At 43.9% G+C, this 21,387-nt stretch overlaps 2 protein-coding genes across 2 annotated transcripts in view; both read left to right on the top strand.

Annotated features, from left to right (window-relative positions):
* The first annotated feature begins 6,442 nt into the window (after positions 1 to 6,442).
* On the top strand, positions 6,443 to 19,676 carry LOC115402267 (NLR family CARD domain-containing protein 3-like). The gene is made up of 7 exons (XM_030110782.1): positions 6,443 to 6,451; positions 10,880 to 11,078; positions 15,811 to 17,614; positions 17,695 to 17,868; positions 17,970 to 18,143; positions 18,445 to 18,491; positions 18,697 to 19,676. Exons 1-7 carry the CDS (start codon positions 6,443 to 6,445, stop codon positions 19,275 to 19,277), a joined length of 2,988 nt encoding a protein of 995 aa, XP_029966642.1. The 3' UTR covers positions 19,278 to 19,676.
* LOC115402059 (NACHT, LRR and PYD domains-containing protein 4C-like) overlaps positions 7,795 to 21,387 on the top strand; it is an 868,403-nt gene continuing 854,810 nt past the window's right edge. Inside the window, exon 1 of the mRNA XM_030110485.1 lies at positions 7,795 to 7,817. The gene's annotated coding sequence lies outside the window, so the exon portion shown is untranslated. The remainder of the gene's footprint in view (positions 7,818 to 21,387) is intronic.

Below are 21,387 nucleotides of genomic sequence, written 5' to 3'. Positions count from 1 at the left end.
TTCTATTTTGCCTTTTATTTTGTTGCTGTCAAAGAAATGAAAAGGATAGTCCTCTGCTGTCACCAGTTGTTCCACAGTTTGGTAAAGTCTTGAGTTCTTCAGCAGGTTTCTTCATCACTGATGCAGCATTACTATCTCAGACCCCAGATGAGTCTCAACCAGATGTGACCTCTGACATGCCAGCATTTCACACTCCGAAGGTCATTTAATGGCAAATAGCTACAAATTCAGAGCAGTTCTCAGCTTATATTTGACATGAAACATGGTCATGGTTTCATTGTGACTCATTAGGCGTTCAGGCCAAACAAGGTCATAGGATGTGTTCCAGTTCAGGGTGAATCTGAACACCAACTGTCTCTTATTTCAGTCAGTTCTACTATATTTGATCACCTCATGAAACGTAGCATTGTGGCCAGGAAAGTGTAGAAGCGTTTCCACCCAGGAGCCATGACTCCATGTGGTGTGTGGGCAGTGGCCCACATCTGGCTGAGAGCTGGGTCATTTGGGATACTTTTGGTTACCTCCGGCGATGTGATGGCTTGATTGTGGCCCGCTTCCGTCAAACAAAAGTGGATCGCCCAGGGGGCAGGTGGGGGCGGGGTTTGATGGATTTCACCGCTCTGGGGATGAAGCTGTGCTTCAGTCGGTTTGTGGGCTCTGATGTTCCTCCACCTCTTTCCAGAGGGAAGGGGTTCAAGCAGTTCATGACCTGGGTGGGTGGGGTCTGCAGCTCCACCACCAGCCCTCCTTCCAACCCGCCTGTGGTTTATCGAGTCCAGATGTAACAGAGGACTCCCCACAATCCCCTCTGCTGTTTTCACCACCTGGGCCAAAACCTTCCTGTCTTTAGCTGTTTCTAAACCACACTGTTGCTCTCAGACAGAGGAGGCTTTGTAGAAGTTTTCAGAAGCTGAGAGTCCACACTGAAAACAATCTGGAGTGCCATTTATTGAGAAAAAGCTGGGTAACAACTTCCACATGGAAATTGTGAGTAAATGTTAGTTGGACTATATTCAAGTAAACTTTATTTGACAGCAAGAAATATTATTTCATGAAGAAACTCAAGTAAATATTACTACAGATTTCTAAAGTGCACTCACTCTTTTCTTTAAAATTTTACTCAAGACTACCTTTGCATCTACTGAAAAAACTTATATGGAAATGTTTGATTTTCAGGAGTATCAAATTATTTTTCTTTAATTTGTTTGGGATAATATTTGTTATATTTACATATGTTAGCTACCACCTGCCTCACTTTTTATTTTTGAATGTGTTGTATTTTTAACATGGTGTTATTTTTATAAATAAATTGAAATACTTTTCACATCTTTGTCTGGGTTGACCCAGGTTTGTGCTTTAATATATTGGTGTACACTGAGGCTATCATCTGTTTTTCCAACAAGATTGTCTGAAAAAAAAATGCAGAAGTTTGTTTTAAGTCCTGCGTTACATTTTTAGAATCCTAAGTAACTCTTGAGATTCTTACTCAGTAACCAAACAATGAGACTTAAATTAAGACATGTGACTAAATAGAATCATATACACTTGCTGTTCAAACATTTCATATTTTCAATGTTTTGCAAATCTGGGAAAATTGTCATCAATTGCCAAATCAACTTTACTATGGAATTTGCTTAAGTTGAACATGTTTCACCTCAGAGCATGTGTGACTTCTCAGCAAATACACTGACACACAAACAATAGAGGTTTCATGTTTATGTTGGAAAAGACAAAGTGACAATGGCGAGGATGAAAACACAATCCAAATTTTCTAAATGTACCTTGCAGTATTTGATTAGTTCCTCTAGTGGCTCCTCGAGGAGCTCCGTCATGCATCGTATGATGGTATCCCTTCTGCCTTCAACATGTTGTGAAAAAGGAGAAGCAAATTTATTGCAGAGAGCAGAAAACAGCATTTTCAAACAGATACACAGTCTGCGATTCCATAGGAAAGGTATATAAATTCTATTCATTTAATCTAATCACATTTAATTAGAGACAGACACAGAGACAGATGGACAGAGGGACACAGACTGAGGGAGGGAGACATATGGACAGAGGGAGAGAAGGATGCAAGGCAACAGAAAGAGCGAGACAGACAAGGAGACATGTTCTAATAGTTGATTTTACTTTCAAATTAATGTCTTCACAGAGCAGGGTTCACATCACTTAATCAGAAGATACCTCACATTTACTGTCATCTTTAAGTCAGAATTTTATGTCTAAGTCTGATGTATGAATGGGTGAATACTAGTGACGTGCAGATGAGGCCTCATGAACCACTGTCTTTATTTTCTGAAGTCGTTACATGTTCTGTCTGTTCAAGAAATGTTTGAAAGCACATTTCACTATCAGTCTTTCAGCCTCTATTTAGAACCAAGAGTGCCATCCAGTGGCTTTAGAAAATTACGGCAGCGGTTCAGAAGGCCTCATTTGCCCATCACGGGTGAACAGTACAAAACATCACAACTAACATCCGTTCACATAGTGTCATCATTTGTCTCTTCTCAGTCACCACAAGAAGACACAAATTGCATTGATGACTCTGCAGCTTTACCTCGCTAAGTGAATCCAGTATGGGTCTGATTTTTGTGGGAAGTACCTCCAAGAGTTTGTGAGTGAAACTGTCCAGTTTAGACAGAAAGCTTCGCTCCAGGTTTGTGTGTGTGTGTGTGTGTGTGTGTGTGTGTGTGTGTGTGTGTGTGTGTGTGTGTGTGTGTGTGTGTGTGTGTGTGTGTGTGTGTGGAGGGGGCAGTGTGTTTTTTAAAGAAGCGTAAATGTTGTTTCAGCACCATGGACAGTTCCACATTTACTCCCTCTTTATTTATGAACATGTGAATGTGTCGCGATGTTTGTTTTTGTACGTGCAAGCGTGTGGGACGCAATATTCTGACAAATTGTTTGTAGAAGTTTCTGCACCATGGACAGCACTGCATTTACACTGTCTCTCTCTGTCTATGAACATGTGAATGTGTGTATGTTTGTATGAGACTGTGTGCGCGTGTGCCTGCGTACATATGTGAATGTGTGTGTGTGAGGTATAAAGAATGTATGCAGGAAATGTTTGTAGATCTTTCAGAACCATGGACAGTACCACATTTACATTCTCTGTCTCTCTCTGTCTGTGTTGGGGGGCAGTGTGTTTCATAAACATGTGTCAATGTTGTTTCAGCACCATGGACAGTAACACATGTACTCTTTTGTTTTCTCTCTAATGAACGTGTATGTGTCTGATTTTTGTGAGTTCACTTTGTTTAAAAGCTGATTAAGTTTGTCATCGTAAAATCGTATTTATCAGTGCTTTAGATTATGGCCATCTTCTGGGTGTTTAATCCTATTTTCAAGTAGAATAGAATAGACTTCATTAATCTCACAGCAGAAAAATTTACAGGTACAGGGGCTCATAGGACACACGGGGGTGATGAGACTTTAGCGGAGCGTGAGATTTTACCTCAAAGAGTTCACCAAAGGGCTCAAGATCTGCTTCAATGTCTGCAGAAGATGCAATTCAGCTGAAAGAGCTTGAGGCAGAGTTCCAAAAGTTGTCTCCACAGGAAAAAGAGCTGGAGTCGAGGAAGTTTGAACAGTGGACACGGATTCGCTTCCTCAAATTGGAACTGGGCATTCACCCTCATGCTCCAGCTGACTTTGACCTGAGTAAGAATATCCACTTGGTCCCTCCATTCACCAAGAACGATGTGGAAAAATAGTTCAGGTTATCTGAAAGAGTGGCAACCACCTTAAAATGGCCTGGAGAGATGGGGACATTGCTGCTGCAGTGTGTCTTGGTGGGGAAATCCCAAGAGGCTGATGCATCTTTGTCTGCCGATGACAGCCTCCATAAAAATGACGTTAAGTCCATAATTTTGCGTGTCTGTGAGCTTCTGCCAGAGGCTGGTAGACTGAAATTTTGCAAATTAAAGAAACAGTAAGGTCAAACTGTTGTGAAATTTGTCAGAGAGAAAGAATCGCTTTTTGATCATTGCTGTTGACATTCAGACGGATGTCGTGGGGATAAAATCTGGTGATGTGATGTGTTTTTATTGTAAGAAGCCTGGACATTTAATTACTATCTGTCCAACTCTCCAAAAGAAACACTGAAACAGTTGCATTCATTAGAGAAGTTCATAAAGCTCCTGTGAGGCCATGCCCTGAAAACTTTATCACTTTATAATCCAATTATACTTTATAATCCAATTATACTTCTTTTTTGGCCCTCAAACGGGTTATTTTCTGAGTGATAACATTCTCATGCCTAAATGGACGCCACATGATGTTTCAGCTCCAGAGGAATGGTTTCAGGTAACCCAGATTGTCATGCCGGTACCTTATCATACACAGATGTTCTCTTTCGCACATGATTATCCATTTTCTGGCCATCCATTTTCGGAGTTAGAAAAACGTATGCACATTGAGGCATTTTTTCTGGCCTGGGTTGAAATCTGACGTGACGCAGTATATCACATACCGTCAAATCTGTCAAATGATTGGAAAACCAAACCAGACCATCCCACCAACTCCGCTGTGTCCGATCCCAGTGGTTAGGGAGTTGTTTGATTGGTCCTGGTGGATTGTATGGGTCCTCTCTCACTAACAAAATCTGGGAATAAATTCCTGTTGCGTGCGTCCACTGGATTCCCTGCAAAAAAAATTACAGCTCCCTCTACTGTTGAGGTGCTGATGAAGTTTTTTTTTACTGTTTGGTTTGCCTAAGGTGGTCCAAACCAACCGTGGCACCAATTTCATGTCGGGTTATTTTGCCCAAGTCATGGAACAGCGAAGCTTGGAACATGTGTATTCCAGCCCTTACTGGCCCCAGAGCCAAGGCGCGCTGGAGCTCATGGATTTATTATTGAAGTCTTGTCTCTGAGTGTATTGCCTGCAATATGGAAAAGACTGTGATGAGGGGGTCCACATGCTAATGTTTGCAGTTCAGGAAGTTGTTCAAGAGTCCCTGGGTTTTAGTCCGTATGATTTGGTGTTCACGCATACAGTCCGGGGTCCTCTGAAGCATCTCAAAAACCAGTGGTTGAAACAGGAAATGCAATAAAATCTTCTGGAGTTTGTGTCCTTGTTTCGGTCCAGACTGCACTGGGCACGTGAGATCGCCAAACAGAATCTTGAGGGAGAGCAGGTAAAGATGAAAACGTGGTTTGACAGACGTGTCAAGAATGGTGAGTTCTCACCCGGAGAGTGTTGGTCCTGCTGCCTGTGCCTGGCTCCAGTTTACAGGCTCGGTATTGGGGACCTCACATGCTGAAAATCAAGGTTGGAGATCAGGATGAGGTGATTTCCACCCCGGACCGGTGCCGTGGTACAAGCTTATGTCATATTAACCTTATCAAGTCGTATGTTGACCGTGTGCATCAATTGCCCCACTCCACCGTGAATGCGTCTTCGGAGCTGTCCACTGCTGGTGGTGCTGAATTACCTGTGCGTGCGGGGTCTCTTACAATTGCAAGAGTGGACAGCGGCGCTGTGGGAACACCCAAGCTGGTTGTTAGCTTGGCAGTCAGTGTGGTAGACTCATCCTCACAATGACATTCTTCCATTTACTCTGACTCTTAGAGAAGACTCAGTTTTTGAATTTGTTCGCTTTGGAGAGCTTACCTTTTATGTTTATGACGCACGTTTCTCAGCGTGCTGAATTAATCAACTTTAGTAATTCATAGAGGTCACTGTTTGCTGATGTGCCCTCGCAAAAAGGAACAGATTAACCAATAGCCTGATCCAGGCTGCAGAGTCAAGGCAGGAAAATTAAATATAGTCCAATGGAAAACTGGATCAGCTTTGATTGCTCTGTAAGGTTTCAGTCAGGAAAACAATAAATAAAACAATAAATAAAAACATTGTAAAACAAAAAAAAACATCAAATCCATTTGAAACATTCATAAAACTAACACAATTTAAAAAAAAACAAGTTTGAAAATTGAAAAAGAAAACAAGCGATGCTTTCTCAAGAATGAGCTAAAAAGGTTTGAACAGGTAAAATATTGAAAATATCTCCAAACTGTTGAAAAAGAAGGATGAAACCATAAAAATCAGGTTCAAGAACAGTTAGCAATGAAATGTTTACCATCCTGAATTATTGACTGAAACTTGATAAATGAAACATAAGATTCAGTTTTTTTGTGTGAATCGTAAATAAATATGAAACTTTATCAGCTGAGTTTTAAAGGTTCAACATGTTTTGTGGCTAAAAGTAAATTTAATTTGGTGGAAAGTCAGAAAAAAGTATATTTTTGGTCATGAATTATTCCAGATCCCTGTCTCATAATCAGGGGGTTCGGGGCGCCGTGGTCGCCTCAATCCTCGCCCCCCATGCAGCACGCTGTGATTCTGGGAGGAACCTTCAACACGGTCACTGCAGCACTGTAGGACACTTTATCTGGTAACACCTGCAGCACCGCCTTCTCACCTCTGACACACTCAAGGAGGAAATATGACGGAGGTCAGTGGCCTTGATGAGAAATCACGTGTTCTTGCATTTTGCAAGAAGAGGAGGAGCCAGAAACATTTCAGTGGAGGAGCAGGAAGAAGTATGTTCTTATCTTAAGGTACTAAAGTCATTCCTCATACAACACAACATAATCAAATTTACTTTTAACTACAAAACATGTTGAACCTTTAAAAATGAGGCGAACACAGCTGATAAAGTTTCATATGTAGTTATGGTTCACAAACAAAAAATGTACCTTATGTTGCATTGATAAAGTTTCTAATCCATAATAATAATCCATGATGGTGAACATTTCTTTACCAGAGAATAAACACAGAGGTTCATGAGGCCTCATCTGCTCATCACCACCAAGTGGTGCGCTGGTGAAAGGTGAAGCCAGTGCAGAAGGGCAGAAAAGCTGTAAAATAAATCATCTGTTGATTTTATTTTACAGGTAAAGTTTTGCATAAATCGCCCGATCACCGCACCTCTTCTGTCCACGTGATGCAGTCATGAGACCTGCTGGAGCAATCACATTTACATTCGATTTCAGATGTTCAACATGGAAACGTCCTGCTCAAAGCCTCAGAACTGGATTTCCGAACGCTCTGGGGGACTCCACGTTAGCTCCGCCGCCCAATTTTGACACAGTATCAGCATCAGTGGCTCTTACTGGCAGCTTTAGAAGCAAATGCTACAGGAAGTTGATCGCCAGTTAACAAGGAAAGCAGCAAATTCAAAACACCACAGTTCAGCAGCAGAACACACACACACACACACACACACACACACACACACACACACACACACACACACACACACACACACACACACACAGATATATACGATGCTCAGTCAAAGGACAATGACAGCATTTGGACGTACTTTTCTGGGGATGAGCAAGGCACATTGCAGTAGAAAAACATTGATTTCAAATCCTGGTCAACAAACAACTTGAACCACCAGATGAAAACTCAGAACCAACAGTAACAGTGCCAGATGTCAGAAAATAACTGACTCTGGTTCTAATGGAGAACGTCAGGGAGACACTACCGAGGAGCTGAAGAGCCATTTGTGGCACCAGAGCCACAGGTTGAACACCGCTGTTATCAGAGAAAACTTCTTACACCAAATAAATGTTCAGACTTTATATTAAAACTCCACGTTGATTTTATAGTTGTGACTAACGTCATGAAACAGGATATAAACAGACTCTGTCAATGATTTGCTCCTCTGGGTGTGTCAGAGCAGAGACATGGACTTTGTCTTGGTCAGATCTGAGAGACGGACTGAGAGGGACACAGAGCAGCTTCTTCTCTCCTCAAGTTTCTTCACACATGAAAAAGTGTCTGTAAGAAGATGTGAAGCGAGTTCAGGTGAGAATCTGTCAGCTCTTTAGAAGCTTCCAGAACAGACCAGGAGACTTTTTAACTTCTCTCTTTCTCTTTCATTCACACCATCACAAACCTGACAGCTGCTTTCTTCTCACTCATGTGTTGGACAAACATTTAATCCAACATTGGACAAATTTCCTTATTTTTTTTTCTGTTTTCACTGTGAAAAAACTAATTGAACATTAGAAAGGTTTGTGTTTCTGCAGGGGGCGGGACTTCAGTCCTCCTTCACTCTGATTGGCTCATGTTGGTGCCAGTCATCAACATCAAGAACAATTGACTTCCAACACACACACACACACACACACACACACACACACACACACACACACACACACACACACACACACACACATAGATACACACATGCACATGCACAGACTATATTTTTGCCTGCTGTCTTACATTCATTGTGTCTGCTCTGCTGCTTGTGTGTCTTTTCCCAACCTTAAGGGTCTCTTTGTTCTTGTCGGGGCAGAAACCAGGTCTCCATCAGGAACATCACTCAACTGAAGTTTGAAAGTTAGACAGGACGTCAGAATGGTTGAGTTCAGAGAAAGAACACAGGACATTGGCCTATATAGAGACCTCTGTCTTATAATCAGGGGGTTCGGGGCGCCGTGGTCACCTCATGTTAATCCTCGGCCCCCCATGCAGCACACTGTGGTTCTGGGAGGAACCTTCAACACTCACTGCAGTACTAGAGGACACTTTACCTGGTAACACCTGCAGCACTGTTCTCACCTCTGACACACTCAGAGGAGGAAATATGATGGAGGTCAGTGGCCTTGATCATAAATCACGTGTTCTTGTGTTTTGCAAGAGGAGGAGGAGCCAGAAACATTTCAGTGGAGGAGCAGGAAGAAGTATGTTCTCCTCTTGAGGCACTAAAGTCACGACTAACACAGCACAACAATGTCTCTCATTCTTAAAGAATCTTCTCTGGAAACAATGCAGCATCTTTAAATTACTTCAAATATGAAGATCTGAATAACAGACAAGAAAACTTGGTAAAAACATTGTTTTTAAAGTGTAAAATCATTGTTCATCTTATATGGATGTCACATGTGAACTCTTGTATGTAAACACTTGATGTAACACTTGATGTAAATCTTCAATCTCTGAGTTCTGAGTTACTCAGTGAGTTAGTAAACCTGGAGCTCCTACAAGACTTCATGTGATTCATTTATTTTGAAACTAGAACTCGTTTCTTTTTTTTTTTTTTACCTCCTTTCAGGATGAGCAACACTTCTTTCCCGGCATTTTTTACATACGATTTTAAAGGTTTCATTTTTTTGTTTTTCATCAATTTTGAGATCATTTGAATATTTCACTGTTAAAACCTTTTTGGCAATTTTCTCAGCAGCATTGTTTTTTCCCCACTTTCTGTTGTTTTTGCTAGTTTTAACATTTCAGTTGTTGTGTCTTCTTTAAAAGTTCATTAATAAAAAAAGGTAGGAGTCCTTCTGAATTTGACTCTGGTGTGTAATCAACAGAGATGTGACTTTGGTGAAGGAGTTGGTTGTCTTTTGAGTGAACAGTGAGAACCGGTTCACAGCTCTCTGAGAGTCGTTCATAGGATCAAATAGTCCTCGCTTCCTTCACATATCTCCTGAGTGTCTGATGAGTCTGAGCTGTCAGCGCTGCCTTCATTTAAATGACTGGCACCTTCTCAGTTTCAGTTTTCCACAGCAGGTTCCAGTCACCTGAAGGCAGCATCTAGGAGGAGGAGTGACTGGATACTGGAGGACAGTCTGTGTTTCCATTTAAGTCCTTTCTTCACTTTTCCTGTTCCTGTTTTAAAAATTAATTGGACATGACAAAGGTTTATGTTTCTGCAGTGGGCGGGGCTTCAGCCCTCCTTCACTGTGATTGCCTAATGTTGGTGTCAGTCTCCAATATTCAGAATTGCTGCCTTTCAACACACACACACACTAATTTGTGTTGCCTTTTTATTTGCTGTGTGTGTGTGTAGGTGTGTGTAGGTGTGTGTTCTGCCATGGATCAGTGTGAGGACAGAGAGGAGGGAGTCCGTCCCTCTCAAAGGACTCTGTGTGGAGAACATGAGAACCAGACCACAGCTCAGAGGTGAGACCTCCATCTTTAACTGTCCACCAAAGTTCTTCACATTATTTTACAGAGAGAGAGAGAGAGAGAGAGAGAGAGAGAGAGAGAGAGAGAGAGAGAGAGAGAGAGAGAGAGGCCTTTGTGTCTTTGTTGCAGTTCAAATCTTGAAGTCGAAGCCAGCTGTGTGTCCCTGAAGAGTGACCGGTCCAAGGACATCATTGTTGACTTCAGAGGACAGTGAGTTTTATTTACTGTTGTCTTCTGCATTTAATTTTTCATAGTCGTGTGATTGAAGCCATAATCCTGTTAAAGTTTCACTGTTCAATAATTCTCAATCAGAGAATCATCAGTCTGAAACTCTCGATTCTTCCCTTCATCCTCAAATCTTCCTCCCATTTTTCCACTCAGTCTGTTCCTGATGCTGTGTTTGTTTTCAGCTCTGACTCTGAGTTTCCATCCAGCTGTGTGTCCCTGAAGAGTGACGGGTCCAGAGTGCAACCCATTTCATTTCAACCTGGAGCAGGAAGTGCTGATGAGGGGTGAGAATCAGTGTTTGTGTCAGGATTCATCATCATAACAGCAGCTTGAACAAAGTCAACATGTTTCTGCAGCGTCAGCCAGCAGAGCTCCCAGGTTCTCCGTGGAGGCTCCGCCCCTCAGCATCAAACACATCTGGACTCCATCTTTATGGTGAGAACAAGTCTCCATTCAACACTTTACTGTCACATCAGAGAGACAGAAGAAGTTGTTGTGACTTCCAGCTGAAACATGAAGCAGACTCTCAGCTTCTTAGATCCATTCAGGTCCAGAGTGAAACAGTCCAACCTTCATCCAGCTTCCAGCCTTCACTGATGCTGAAGCTGTTTCTGCTGGAGATCCACATGAAGTCTGACTCTGCTTCACATGTTGTCCATCCTGGATTTACACTCACATCTCCATCTGTCTAACTCCAGATGTTTCTCTGTTCCAGCTGCTGGAGGACAACATGGTGACTTTCATGAAGGAGGAGCTGAAGAAGATGAAGAAGCTCCTGAGTCCAGATTACCCAGCATGCTCAGAGAGTGAGAGAGAGGATGAGGATGAAGAGCAGAGGAGCAGCAGAGAGTCATTAGTGAGGATCACACTGGACTTCCTGAGGAGGATGAAGCAGGAGGAGCTGGCTGAGCGTCTGTGGAGCAGTAAGAGGATTTGATCTCATTTCACAGGATGGAGATGAAACAGAGAAATGTTTTCAGGTAGAAGAGAGACTGGAGAGCAGAGAGCAGGACAGAGTCCAAATGAAAGATCAGAGTTCATTTCCAGGTCAAACATAAAAACTGTGAAGCAGACAGAATCAGGTAGAAAGTCCAAAACAACAGATAATAACAACAATAACAATAATAATAATAATACTACTACTACTACTACTACTACTACTACTAATAATAATAATAATAATAATAATAATAATCACGGTTTAATTTCACAGCGCTTTTCTAAACACTCAAGGACGCTTTACAATAAATTAAAAACAGAATACTAAAGGAAACAACAGACAACATAACACAATAAATTAAAAAGAAAGAGTGAAGTTACAGATGATAGGCAGATTGAAACAGATGAGTTCTGAGTCTGGATTTGAACTGAGGCAGAGAGTCGATGTTGCGGATGTCTGGTGGGAAAGAGTTCCAGAGTCGAGGAATCAGAGTGGCTGAAAGCTTTGCTCTCCATAGTGCTGAGGTGGGCGGAGGGCACAGAGAGGTGGAGAGAGGAGGAAGATCTGAGGGAACGGTAGGTGGTGGCAATGTGTAGGAGATCAGACAGGTGGGGGGTGGGGGGATGGGGAGGGGGGGTGAGGTTGTGGATGGCTTTAAATGTAAACATATGTATCTTGAAGATGATCCGGAATTTTACAGGGAGTGTTGTGGATTTTTATTTAGAAAGTATCCTAGGCCAGTTACGATACAAAAAAACCCACAAACACATTTTCCAGAAAAATCTTAAAATCTTCAAGTATATCTACTCTTGTTCTTGAAGTCTTCACTCTTGGTTACCCTTGAATAAATCAGACAGAGTCGGAGTCAGGATGCAAAAAGAGGACTTCATTACAAAAACCCCCGGCAGCCAGGTCGACCAAAAAACTGACGCGCGGACCGCTCTCCGCTCCATCTCTGTGTACTATTTTCTGGGAGTGCATTGTATCTCATATGACTTTTCGTCAAGACTACACACATGCTATAAACCATTCCGTAACCCTCCATGGTGGCGGTTTGCATCTAAGAGTACAATTGTGAACCTGTCATTTGCCTCTCTCCCCCTCCCTACAAAGGTGCCTGTCTGTGACCCCTTCTCAGTCCTTATCAGCCTCAATCAATTCTCCATCCATGCTTCACAAATGCCAGATGTTGTTCAGCAATTCACATAGTGTCACATTCCTTGTCAAATGAGCCGCATTTGTGTAAGAGGGAAACAGAGAGGCAAAGTCACATGTAGTTTTAGCTTTAGAAAAAAACAGACTGTCCAGCTGCCAAGAGGCTGCCGTAAAAATGAAAAATGGCAGGCAGGAGAACAGAAAAAGAAGACCTTGTCTTTTCCACACCTGTTTACACAAGCACACTACATCTAACAGAGACATGCATAATGTGAATAATACTAAATAACATAATATAATGAATACTAGATAAACATAATATAATAAGCATGATGTGAAGAATATTATAAAATTATTCAACAGGAGCCAGTGGAGCTGCTGGAGGACGGGGTGATGAGGTGAAAAGAAGGGGTTTTAGTGATGATGCGAGCTGCTGAGTTTTGGACCGGTTGGAGCTTATGGAGGGATTTGTAGGGGACACCAAAGAAGAGTGAGTTGCAGTAGTCGAGGCGGGAGGTGACAAGGCTATGAACCAGGATGGCAGTGGTGTGAGGGGTGAGGCAGGGGCGGAGACGATTTATGCTACATAGATGGAAGTAAGCAGAACGAGTGATGTTATTAATGTGGGAGTGGAAAGAAAGTGAGCTGTCGAGGACGACACTCAGACTCTTAACCTGAGGGGAGGGGGACACTGTGGACCTGTCGATTGTGAGGGAAAACCTGTTAGATTTGGAGAGTGTGGACTTGGTGCCAACAGAAAGAAGTTCTGTTTTATCACTGTTTAATTTAAAGAAGTTTGAGGTGAACCAGGATTTGATTTCAAAGATGAAGTAGGTGAAGGAGGAAGGTGGGAGAGTGGAGTTGGGTTTACTGGAAAGATAGAGCTGGGTGTCATCCGTGCAATGAAAATTAATGCCATGTTTCTGGAAAATACTGCCGAGGTATATGATATAGATAAGGTATATGATGAAGAGGAGGGGCCCCAGGACAGAGCCCTGGGGCACACCAGAAGTGACGGTGGAGGGCTGAGAGGTGAAGGACTTAAGCTGGATGAACTGAGTGCGGCAAGTGAGGGAGGAGCGAAACCAGTGAAGGGGGATGTGTGTGACGCCAATGTAGGAGAGTCTATTGAGCAGGATGGAGTGAGAAACAGTTGATGTGGAATAATGCTTTGTTTCAGAGCCGTGATAAAACCTTGCTGTGTTGCGGCCACCACCATGATTGTTTTGAGGGGGGTATAATATGACGCATCGCTAACTTCCGCTACTCGTGGGCTGTGATTGGCCCGGCAGAAGTTTGCCGGGCAGAAGTCAGATTCAATTGGCGGGGTACCAGACTGTTTCCCCATGTATTCCTGAGCATGGAGAGACAGTCTGGCGTGCCAGGCTAGCAAATTAAGTCCAGGTTGTGTCCTTTGATGTGGGTGGGGAAATCTGCAAACTGATGGAAGCTAAAACTGTTGAGTGATGAGGAGAAGTCCTTGGTAAGGGGAAGAGCAGTATTGTTCATATGTATGTAACCCCTAAATTCCACTGCGTGCATTTGTGCTGTGCTCCGGACCGCTCCGCTAAGCTCTGCTTCGTTTTGTCAAAACCCACAGCGCCGCTTTGCTCCGCTGCGTCTCTGTTCCGCGGCCGGAGAAGCAGAGAAGCGCAGCGCTATTTAGCATCGACCTCCAAAAGTTGAGCAGTCTAGGCCACACTGGCATCTTTCTCTGTACATCCTAATAGAAAGGATGACTGGGGTCATATAAAATTTTATGATTCTCCACTTCCAAAATCAGCGTCTCTTCATCCATGGTTGTTGTGCTTCAACACGCTGGATTTCGTGAGACAGGATGTTGACATTCGGGCCATTCAGAATAAAATGCATACATGGTCCTGAATATCTATTTTGGAGAAAACACGAAATTTTTGGACAATAGCCTGCAAATGGGCCGTATATGCAGTTGTGTAAACATTCAAAAATGTTCGACTATAGCTTGATTACAGGAAAAATAGAAGTTTGTCATATAAAACTTGATAGTTTGTTTTAGTTTTTGTTTGCCCGCTTTTTAAAGTATACATTTTAATCAGCATGGTCTGTCTATTTGTGATATATCTGAAAATTAATGTGAGGACAAATAAAATGTCTTTAAACAGTTTAAAGTTTTTAATAAAGAAAAAAATGATTTTATTTTGTATAAAGCCGTAGGTTGTTGGAGTTCTCTTTCCTGTTTGGTGCATCTGAACTGTGGAAATGTATGCGTACAGAGACCTGGACAGACTGGACCGGAGAGAAAAATAGACCTTGGCTCTATTTAGGACTGACGGAGCGGAGCGGGGCGGACCCAGACGGAGCCAATCACAGGCTGTGGAATCAGCTGCAGTCATTAAAATAGCAACGTATTTGCTGCGGCGGTCGGACCGGAGCGGAGCGAAGCTGAGCGGACCACACGCAGTGGAATTTAGGGGTTAAAATCATCCAGCAGAATTAGATTTGGACAGGGAGTGGCAAAGTGGGTTAGAAGGGCAGAAAATTTAATTTAAAAAATCGGTGTGAGGCTTGGGAAGACGGTGAACGGTGGCAATGATTGTAGGAGTGGGGCCGGAGATCTGACAGACGAGGCATTCCATTGATGACAGAGCAGTCAGAGGGACTTGAAGGACCTTCCACTTCTCGCGGTGTAATATCGCGAGACCACAACTGCGACCTGAAGCGCGAGGTTTGGAGATGTAAACAAACCCAGGTGGAGTAGCGTTGTTGAGCTGGGAGAAGTCGCCAGGAAGTTTCCAAGTCTCATTTGAGCAAAGAAAATCAAGCTTACGGTCGTCCTTAAGGAGATCCTGGATGAGGTGATCTTTGCCCGTGAGGGAGTGGATGTTCAGCAGACCGACGCTGACGTCCAGTGTTGTCACTGGAGAGCGAAGCATTAGCCGACCTAGCTTCAGGCTAACACGCTGTGGTTGACAGTTCGGCCGGTGTTTCTGGGAGGACGGCCAGTGGAGGACCAGATGGAAGTGATCCCTTTCCCTCTGGAGCCGTCGAAGATAAAGCCCTGTCGAGAGCCATGGTGGACGTACCTCGGGCGAGGCTGGAAACCGATGTCCAGGTGGAACTTCAAAGCTGCTGGTGGAGGTCCGGACCATTGAGAGCGGAGCCTGAGCAGCGCCGCCGCTGAGTCCTGAAGAAGTCCTTCCACGGGCAGATGGAGGAGTGAGAAGACAGTCAGATGGAAACAGGTTGAAGACAGACCACAGAGGCAAATCCACACTGAGAGCTGAGGAACTCTACTGAAAGCAGCTGACACCAACCAGTGCAGGGAGACAAGGAACAGGAAGGAAAGCCAGCTCCCACAAGCCCACGTCCCCAATCATCAAAAATTGAGACAACAATGGTCTCGTGTCTCTTTCTGAACTCTGCGTTTCATATCATGGAAACATCTACATCAGATCAGAGGCTGTTTGGTCTCTTCTGAAGAACTGGATGGATCAGATGGAGGAGAAACATCAACAACACGCTTGAATCTTCACATTGAATGTCATATACACTCAACCCTTTTTATTTCTTTTTATTTCCAGGAACATCTGCTCCAATCTGCCAACAGAAGCTGAAATGTGGCCTGAAGAAGAAGTTCCAGTGTGTTTTTGAAGGAGTCTCTAAAGCAGGAGAGTCCACCTTCCTCAACCAGATCTACACAGAGCTCCACATCACAGAGGGAGGGACTGCAGAGGTCAATCGGGAACATGAGGTCAGACAGATTGAAACAGCATCCAGGACAGCAGACAGAGCAGAGACAACCATCAGACCAGGAGACATCTTTAAGGCCTCACCTGGAAGATCTCAACCAATAAGAACAGTGCTGACAAAGGGAGTGGCTGGCATTGGGAAAACAGTCCTGACACAGAAGTTCACTCTGGACTGGGCTGAAGACAAAGACAACCAGGAAATCTACTTCACATTTCCATTCACCTTCAGAGAGCTGAATGTGCTGAAGGAGAAGAAGTTCAGCTTGGTGGGACTTGTTCATCACTTCTTCACTGAAACCAAAGAAGCAGGAATCTGCAGCTTTGAAGACTTCCAGGTGGTCTTCATCTTGGACGGTCTGGATGAGTGTCGACTCCCTCTGGACTTCCAGCACACTGAGTTCCTGACTGAAGTTACAGAGTCCACCTCAGTGGATGTTCTGCTGACAAACCTCATCAGGGGGAAACTGCTTCCCTCTGCTCGCCTCTGGATCACCACACGACCTGCAGCAGCCAATCAGATCCCTGCTGACTGTGTGGACAGGGTGACAGAGGTCCGAGGGTTCACTGACCCCCAGAAGGAGGAGTACTTCAGGAGGAGGTTCAGAGAGGAGGAGCAGGCCAGCAGGATCATCTCCCACATCAAGACCTCCCGAAGCCTCCACATCATGTGCCACATCCCGGTCTTCTGCTGGATCACTGCTACAGTTCTGGAGAAGGTGTTGAAGAGCAGAGAGGGAGGAGAGCTGCCCAAGACCCTGACTCAGATGTACATCCACCACCTGGTGGTCCAGGCCAAAGTCAAGATGGTCAAGTTTGATGGAGGAGCTGCCACAGATCCACACTGGAGTCCAGAGAGCAGGGAGGTGATGGAGTCTCTGGGAAAACTGGCTTTTGAGGAGCTGCAGAAAGGAAACCTGATCTTCTATGAACTCGACTTGACAGAGTGTGGCATCGATCTCAGAGCAGCCTCAGTGTACTCAGGAATGTTGACACAGATCTTTAGAGAGGAGAGCGGCCTGTACCAGGACAAGGTGTTCTGCTTCATCCATCTGAGCCTTCAGGAGTTTCTGGCTGCTCTTCATGTCCATCAGACCTTCATCACGTCTGGAATCAACCTGCTGGAAGAACAACAGCAAACCTCCAAGTGGTCAAATATTTGGAGGCAGAAACCTAATCTCCACCATCTCCATCAGAGAGCAGTGGATGAGGCCTTGAAGAGTCCAAATGGACACCTGGACTTGTTCCTCCGCTTCCTCCTGGGTCTTTCAGTGCCGACCAATCAGAGTCTCCTTCGAGGTCTGCTGACACAGACAGGAAGTAGCTCACAGACCAATCAGAAAACAGTCCTGTACATCAAGAAGAAGCTGAGTGAGAGTCTGTCTGCAGAGAGAAGCATCAATCTGTTCCACTGTCTGAATGAACTGAATGATGGTTCTCTGGTGGAGGAGATCCAACAGTCCCTGAGATCAGAACGTCTCTCTGGAGACAAACTGTCTCCAGCTCAGTGGTCAGCTCTGGTCTTCATCTTACTGTCATCAGAAGAAGATCTGAAGGAGTTTGACCTGAAGAAATACTCTGCTTCAGAGGAGGCTCTTCTGAAGCTGCTGCCAGTGGTCAAAGCCTCCAACAAAGCTCTGTACGTGGTTTATTGACAAATATGTAGAACTGAGTCCATGAGAAACATTGATCTGGTTTTCATTGTTGGTTCTTCTCCAGGTTGAGCAGCTGTGGTCTGTCAGAGAGAAGCTGTGGAGCTCTGTCCTCAGTCCTCAGCTCTAAGTCCTCCAGTCTGACACATCTGGACCTGAGTAACAACGACCTGCAGGATTCAGGAGTGAAGCTACTGTCTTCTGGACTGGAGAGTCCTCACTGTAAACTGGAAGCTCTCAGGTCAGGATCCAGCTGCTGCTTGATCAGGTTGATGTTGGTGCAGGTCATGTGGAGGATCTTCCTTCTTCCTGCTTGACTTGACGCCATGTTTGTGCCTCCAGTCTGTCAGGGTGTCTGGTCTCAGAGGAAGGCTGTGCTTCTCTGGTCTCAGCTGTGAGCTCCAAGTCCTCCCATCTGAGAGAGCTGGACCTGAGCTACAACCATCCAGGAGACTCAGGAGTGAAGAAGCTGTTTGCTGCAGTGGAGGATCCACAGTGCAGTCTGGAGACTCTCAGGTATGGACACACAACAGGAATTCATCATGGAGACTGAAATTGTCCACAACAGTGGTCCTAAATAGGTGGACTGTGGTCCAGTTACTTAATCTGCCAGGATTTTTGCTGGCTGGAAAACCTGTCTCTTACTTGTCAAGTATTGTAGTTAGCTTGGTATGTTCACTATCTATTTTACTAACTTATTAATTCACTCAGTACTTTCTGTGTCCCTCTGACAAACTGAGGAGCTCTGCTTCATGCTGAACAGCAGTGAGGACTCATGTTGGAGAGAAAACCCTTCTGACTGTCTTTCTTCCTGCAGGGTGGACCATGGTGGAGAGCAGAGGTTAAAACCTGGTCTGAGGAAGTGTAAGTTTGACTGATGAGGACCAAACAGTGTCTGTTTGTCTTTCAATCAAAGGTTTTGATTCATTCAAACATTACTGACATGAGAAGTCTGACAAAAAGTTTCCTCATTAAACTTTCTCTGAATGAACAAAATGTCAGGAAGTCCAGAGAGAAGAAATCCATCACATGTGTTAGAGGATGATTTTTCTCTCTTTCTCTCCATCAGATTTCTCTCAACTTCAACTGGAAACACACTCAATGAGCAGAAAAATCAAACTGTTCAACAACAACAGGAAGGTGACACGTGTGAGTGAAGTGCAGCCGTATCCTGATCATCCAGACAGATTTGATGACTGTCCTCAGCTGCTGTGTAGAAATATTCTGAGTGGTCGATGTTACTGGGAGGTTGAGTGGAGCGGAGATGTTTATATATCAGTGAGTTACAGAGGAATCAGGAGGAAAGGAGACAGTCAGGAGTGTGTGTTTGGAGGGAATGATCAGTCCTGGAGTCTGATCTGCTATGATCAAGGTTACTGTGTCAGGCACAATGACAGAATAACACCCACCTCCTCCTCCTCCTCCTCCTCCTCCTCCTCCTCCTCCTCCTCCTCCTCCTCCTCCTCCTTCTCCTCCTCTGGTAGAGTAGCAGTGTATGTGGACTGTCCTGCTGGCTCTCTGTCCTTCTTCAGAGTCTCCTCTGACTCTCTGATCCACCTCTACACCTTCAACACCACATTCACTGAACCTCTCTATGCTGGATTTGGATTCTGGTCCTCTGGTTCTTCAGTGAGTCTGTGTCCTCTGTAGGAAGGACAGTCTCTGTCTCTGACAGCAGTCCTGTCAGCACCAATCAGAGATCAGAGAACATCAGTGGAGTTCAGCAGGGTTCACAGACGGAGCCTCCAACACTTTGTAAATATATGGTCAGTTTAAGTTTCAGGACGTTTTCTAACCTCCTCAAGTCTTTGTCAGCAACAACGGAGACGATGAGGAAAGGACTCTTCTGATCCCAGTATGATGTTTGTCTTCTGGTCCAGTCCAGCCGGTCCTGATTGGACCAGTCTGGTTTCAGCTGGACTTATTGAAGGAGAGTCTGACTGAGAGTCTGAGTCTGTCAGTCTGCTGACAGGCTGGAAGTGAAGCTCTTTTTAATCCTGATGGACAAATGAAGCTTTCTGAAGCTCTGAAGCCTGGATAGAAGCGTTTCAACACCAATCTCTTTAGTGCCTCCTGGTGGCTAAAAGAATGAACAGCAGCTTGAATGAACTGCTCCATGATGGTTCCCCACAAGTTCAGTTCACTGCTTCTCTTTATGAACATGTGACCGTTCTGTTTGATCATTGTGATGATATGAACAAGTGTTTCTGAGGGGGAAAAAATAACCATTTATTGAATGATGAATCAGTAATCGACATGAATAAACTTGCCTGGATTTAACATGTACCATCGTGTTATCTCCTTTTTGCTTGTGACTTCTTGATACCTGTGAACATATTGGACAGAAAAATGTTATTTATTATCATGTTCAACACACACTGGTTGTTCTGTGAGGTTCCTGTCTCATATCTGTCCTAAACTATGGGTCCTTATGAATTAGTGTTTCTGAAGAAACTCTGAACTTCCACCTTGATTTTTCTTTCCAATCCGTCCAGCAAAGTCTGTTGGAACCACATCCAGAGTCGGAGTGAGCTCTGTTCTAGTAGAACGCTCCAACATTCCCATCAACACTCCTGAAGCTGGAAGAGTTGAAGCTGTTCCAGCTCCAAAGGATGGACCCACATCAGATTAAATCCTCTGCTTTAAGAATGGAAGGTCACTCAAGGTCATCTGAATTCAAGCAGTTCAACAATTCAAGCACACACAACTCAAACCAAGTACTCAATAAAACACACTCAATGAAAGATTGGTTTTATTCACAATAGCAGTGTAACAAATATAGTTTATTGAAAAGTCTGCAGCTCATTAATATCATTTGAGTCCAGAAGCTCAGAGGATTTTCATATCAATGTAGAACAGGTCATTTGCCCCAATGGAATATTTATATTTTTTAAAATCTTTTTCTTTACTGAACAACATATATTAACACAATAAAACAAATTTCCCCCACAAAATTAAAATATTGCATATCACTACAAAGTAAACTCTGTGCAATGGAATGATCTGAAACATTTTGAATATCGACACATTTCTGAGGTTGATTTCACATCTTTTACCCCTTTATTAAAGGAGAATGACAACTGTCGAGGAAGGAGTTTTCTTCCCTCCGGTGCCGGGCTGGGCTCCCCTCCGATTGCCCCTTGTACCCTACAGATTCTTTCTTGGATCCAAACAGAGTGCAGAAATAAAGAGTCCCAGTGCTGATTTCCAACGCTGATGACAATTTATTTGTGCGAAGCCTCGAGACAGAATTCTGGTCCTCTGTGTCCCGAGTCTGTCCTCCAGCAGCGCTCACTGACAGAGTCAGAGCAAAAGTGATGTCTAATCTAATGTGTTTGTATTTATGAAGTCTTCCGCTCACAGGCGGGGTGATATCTTCATTCTTCTGGGTCACACATCCCTGGAGCTGGTTTGGGCTGGTTGGGCCTCTGCTTCTCTCGCACTGATGTGGATCCGGTGTTCCTCCTGTTGTCCAGCACAGCCGCTCCGCCTGATCAGGAGTTGTCTTTCTGCACAGAGATACTCAAAGATTCCTTGCATGAACATTAGCGTATGTTTGATTACGAGAGCAAGATTATGAGTCACAAGCTGCATTTCTCCATAATATTAAATAGGTCAGAAGACAGTAGAATAGCAATAGAAGTTGTAAATTTCCACAATTACCCCTTAGGTCAATAAAGCCAATATTAAATAGAAGAGGAAATCTTATGACAGAACATAGTGTATTTGTAAAACGAAACAGTAAAATTTCACAAGGGTT

The sequence above is a fragment of the Salarias fasciatus genome, chromosome 15 (assembly GCF_902148845.1).
Source record: "Salarias fasciatus chromosome 15, fSalaFa1.1, whole genome shotgun sequence".
NCBI classification, from domain to species: domain Eukaryota; kingdom Metazoa; phylum Chordata; class Actinopteri; order Blenniiformes; family Blenniidae; genus Salarias; species Salarias fasciatus.
The sequence above is the reverse complement of the archived record's forward strand: the minus strand, read 5'-3'. Positions and strand labels throughout refer to the sequence as shown.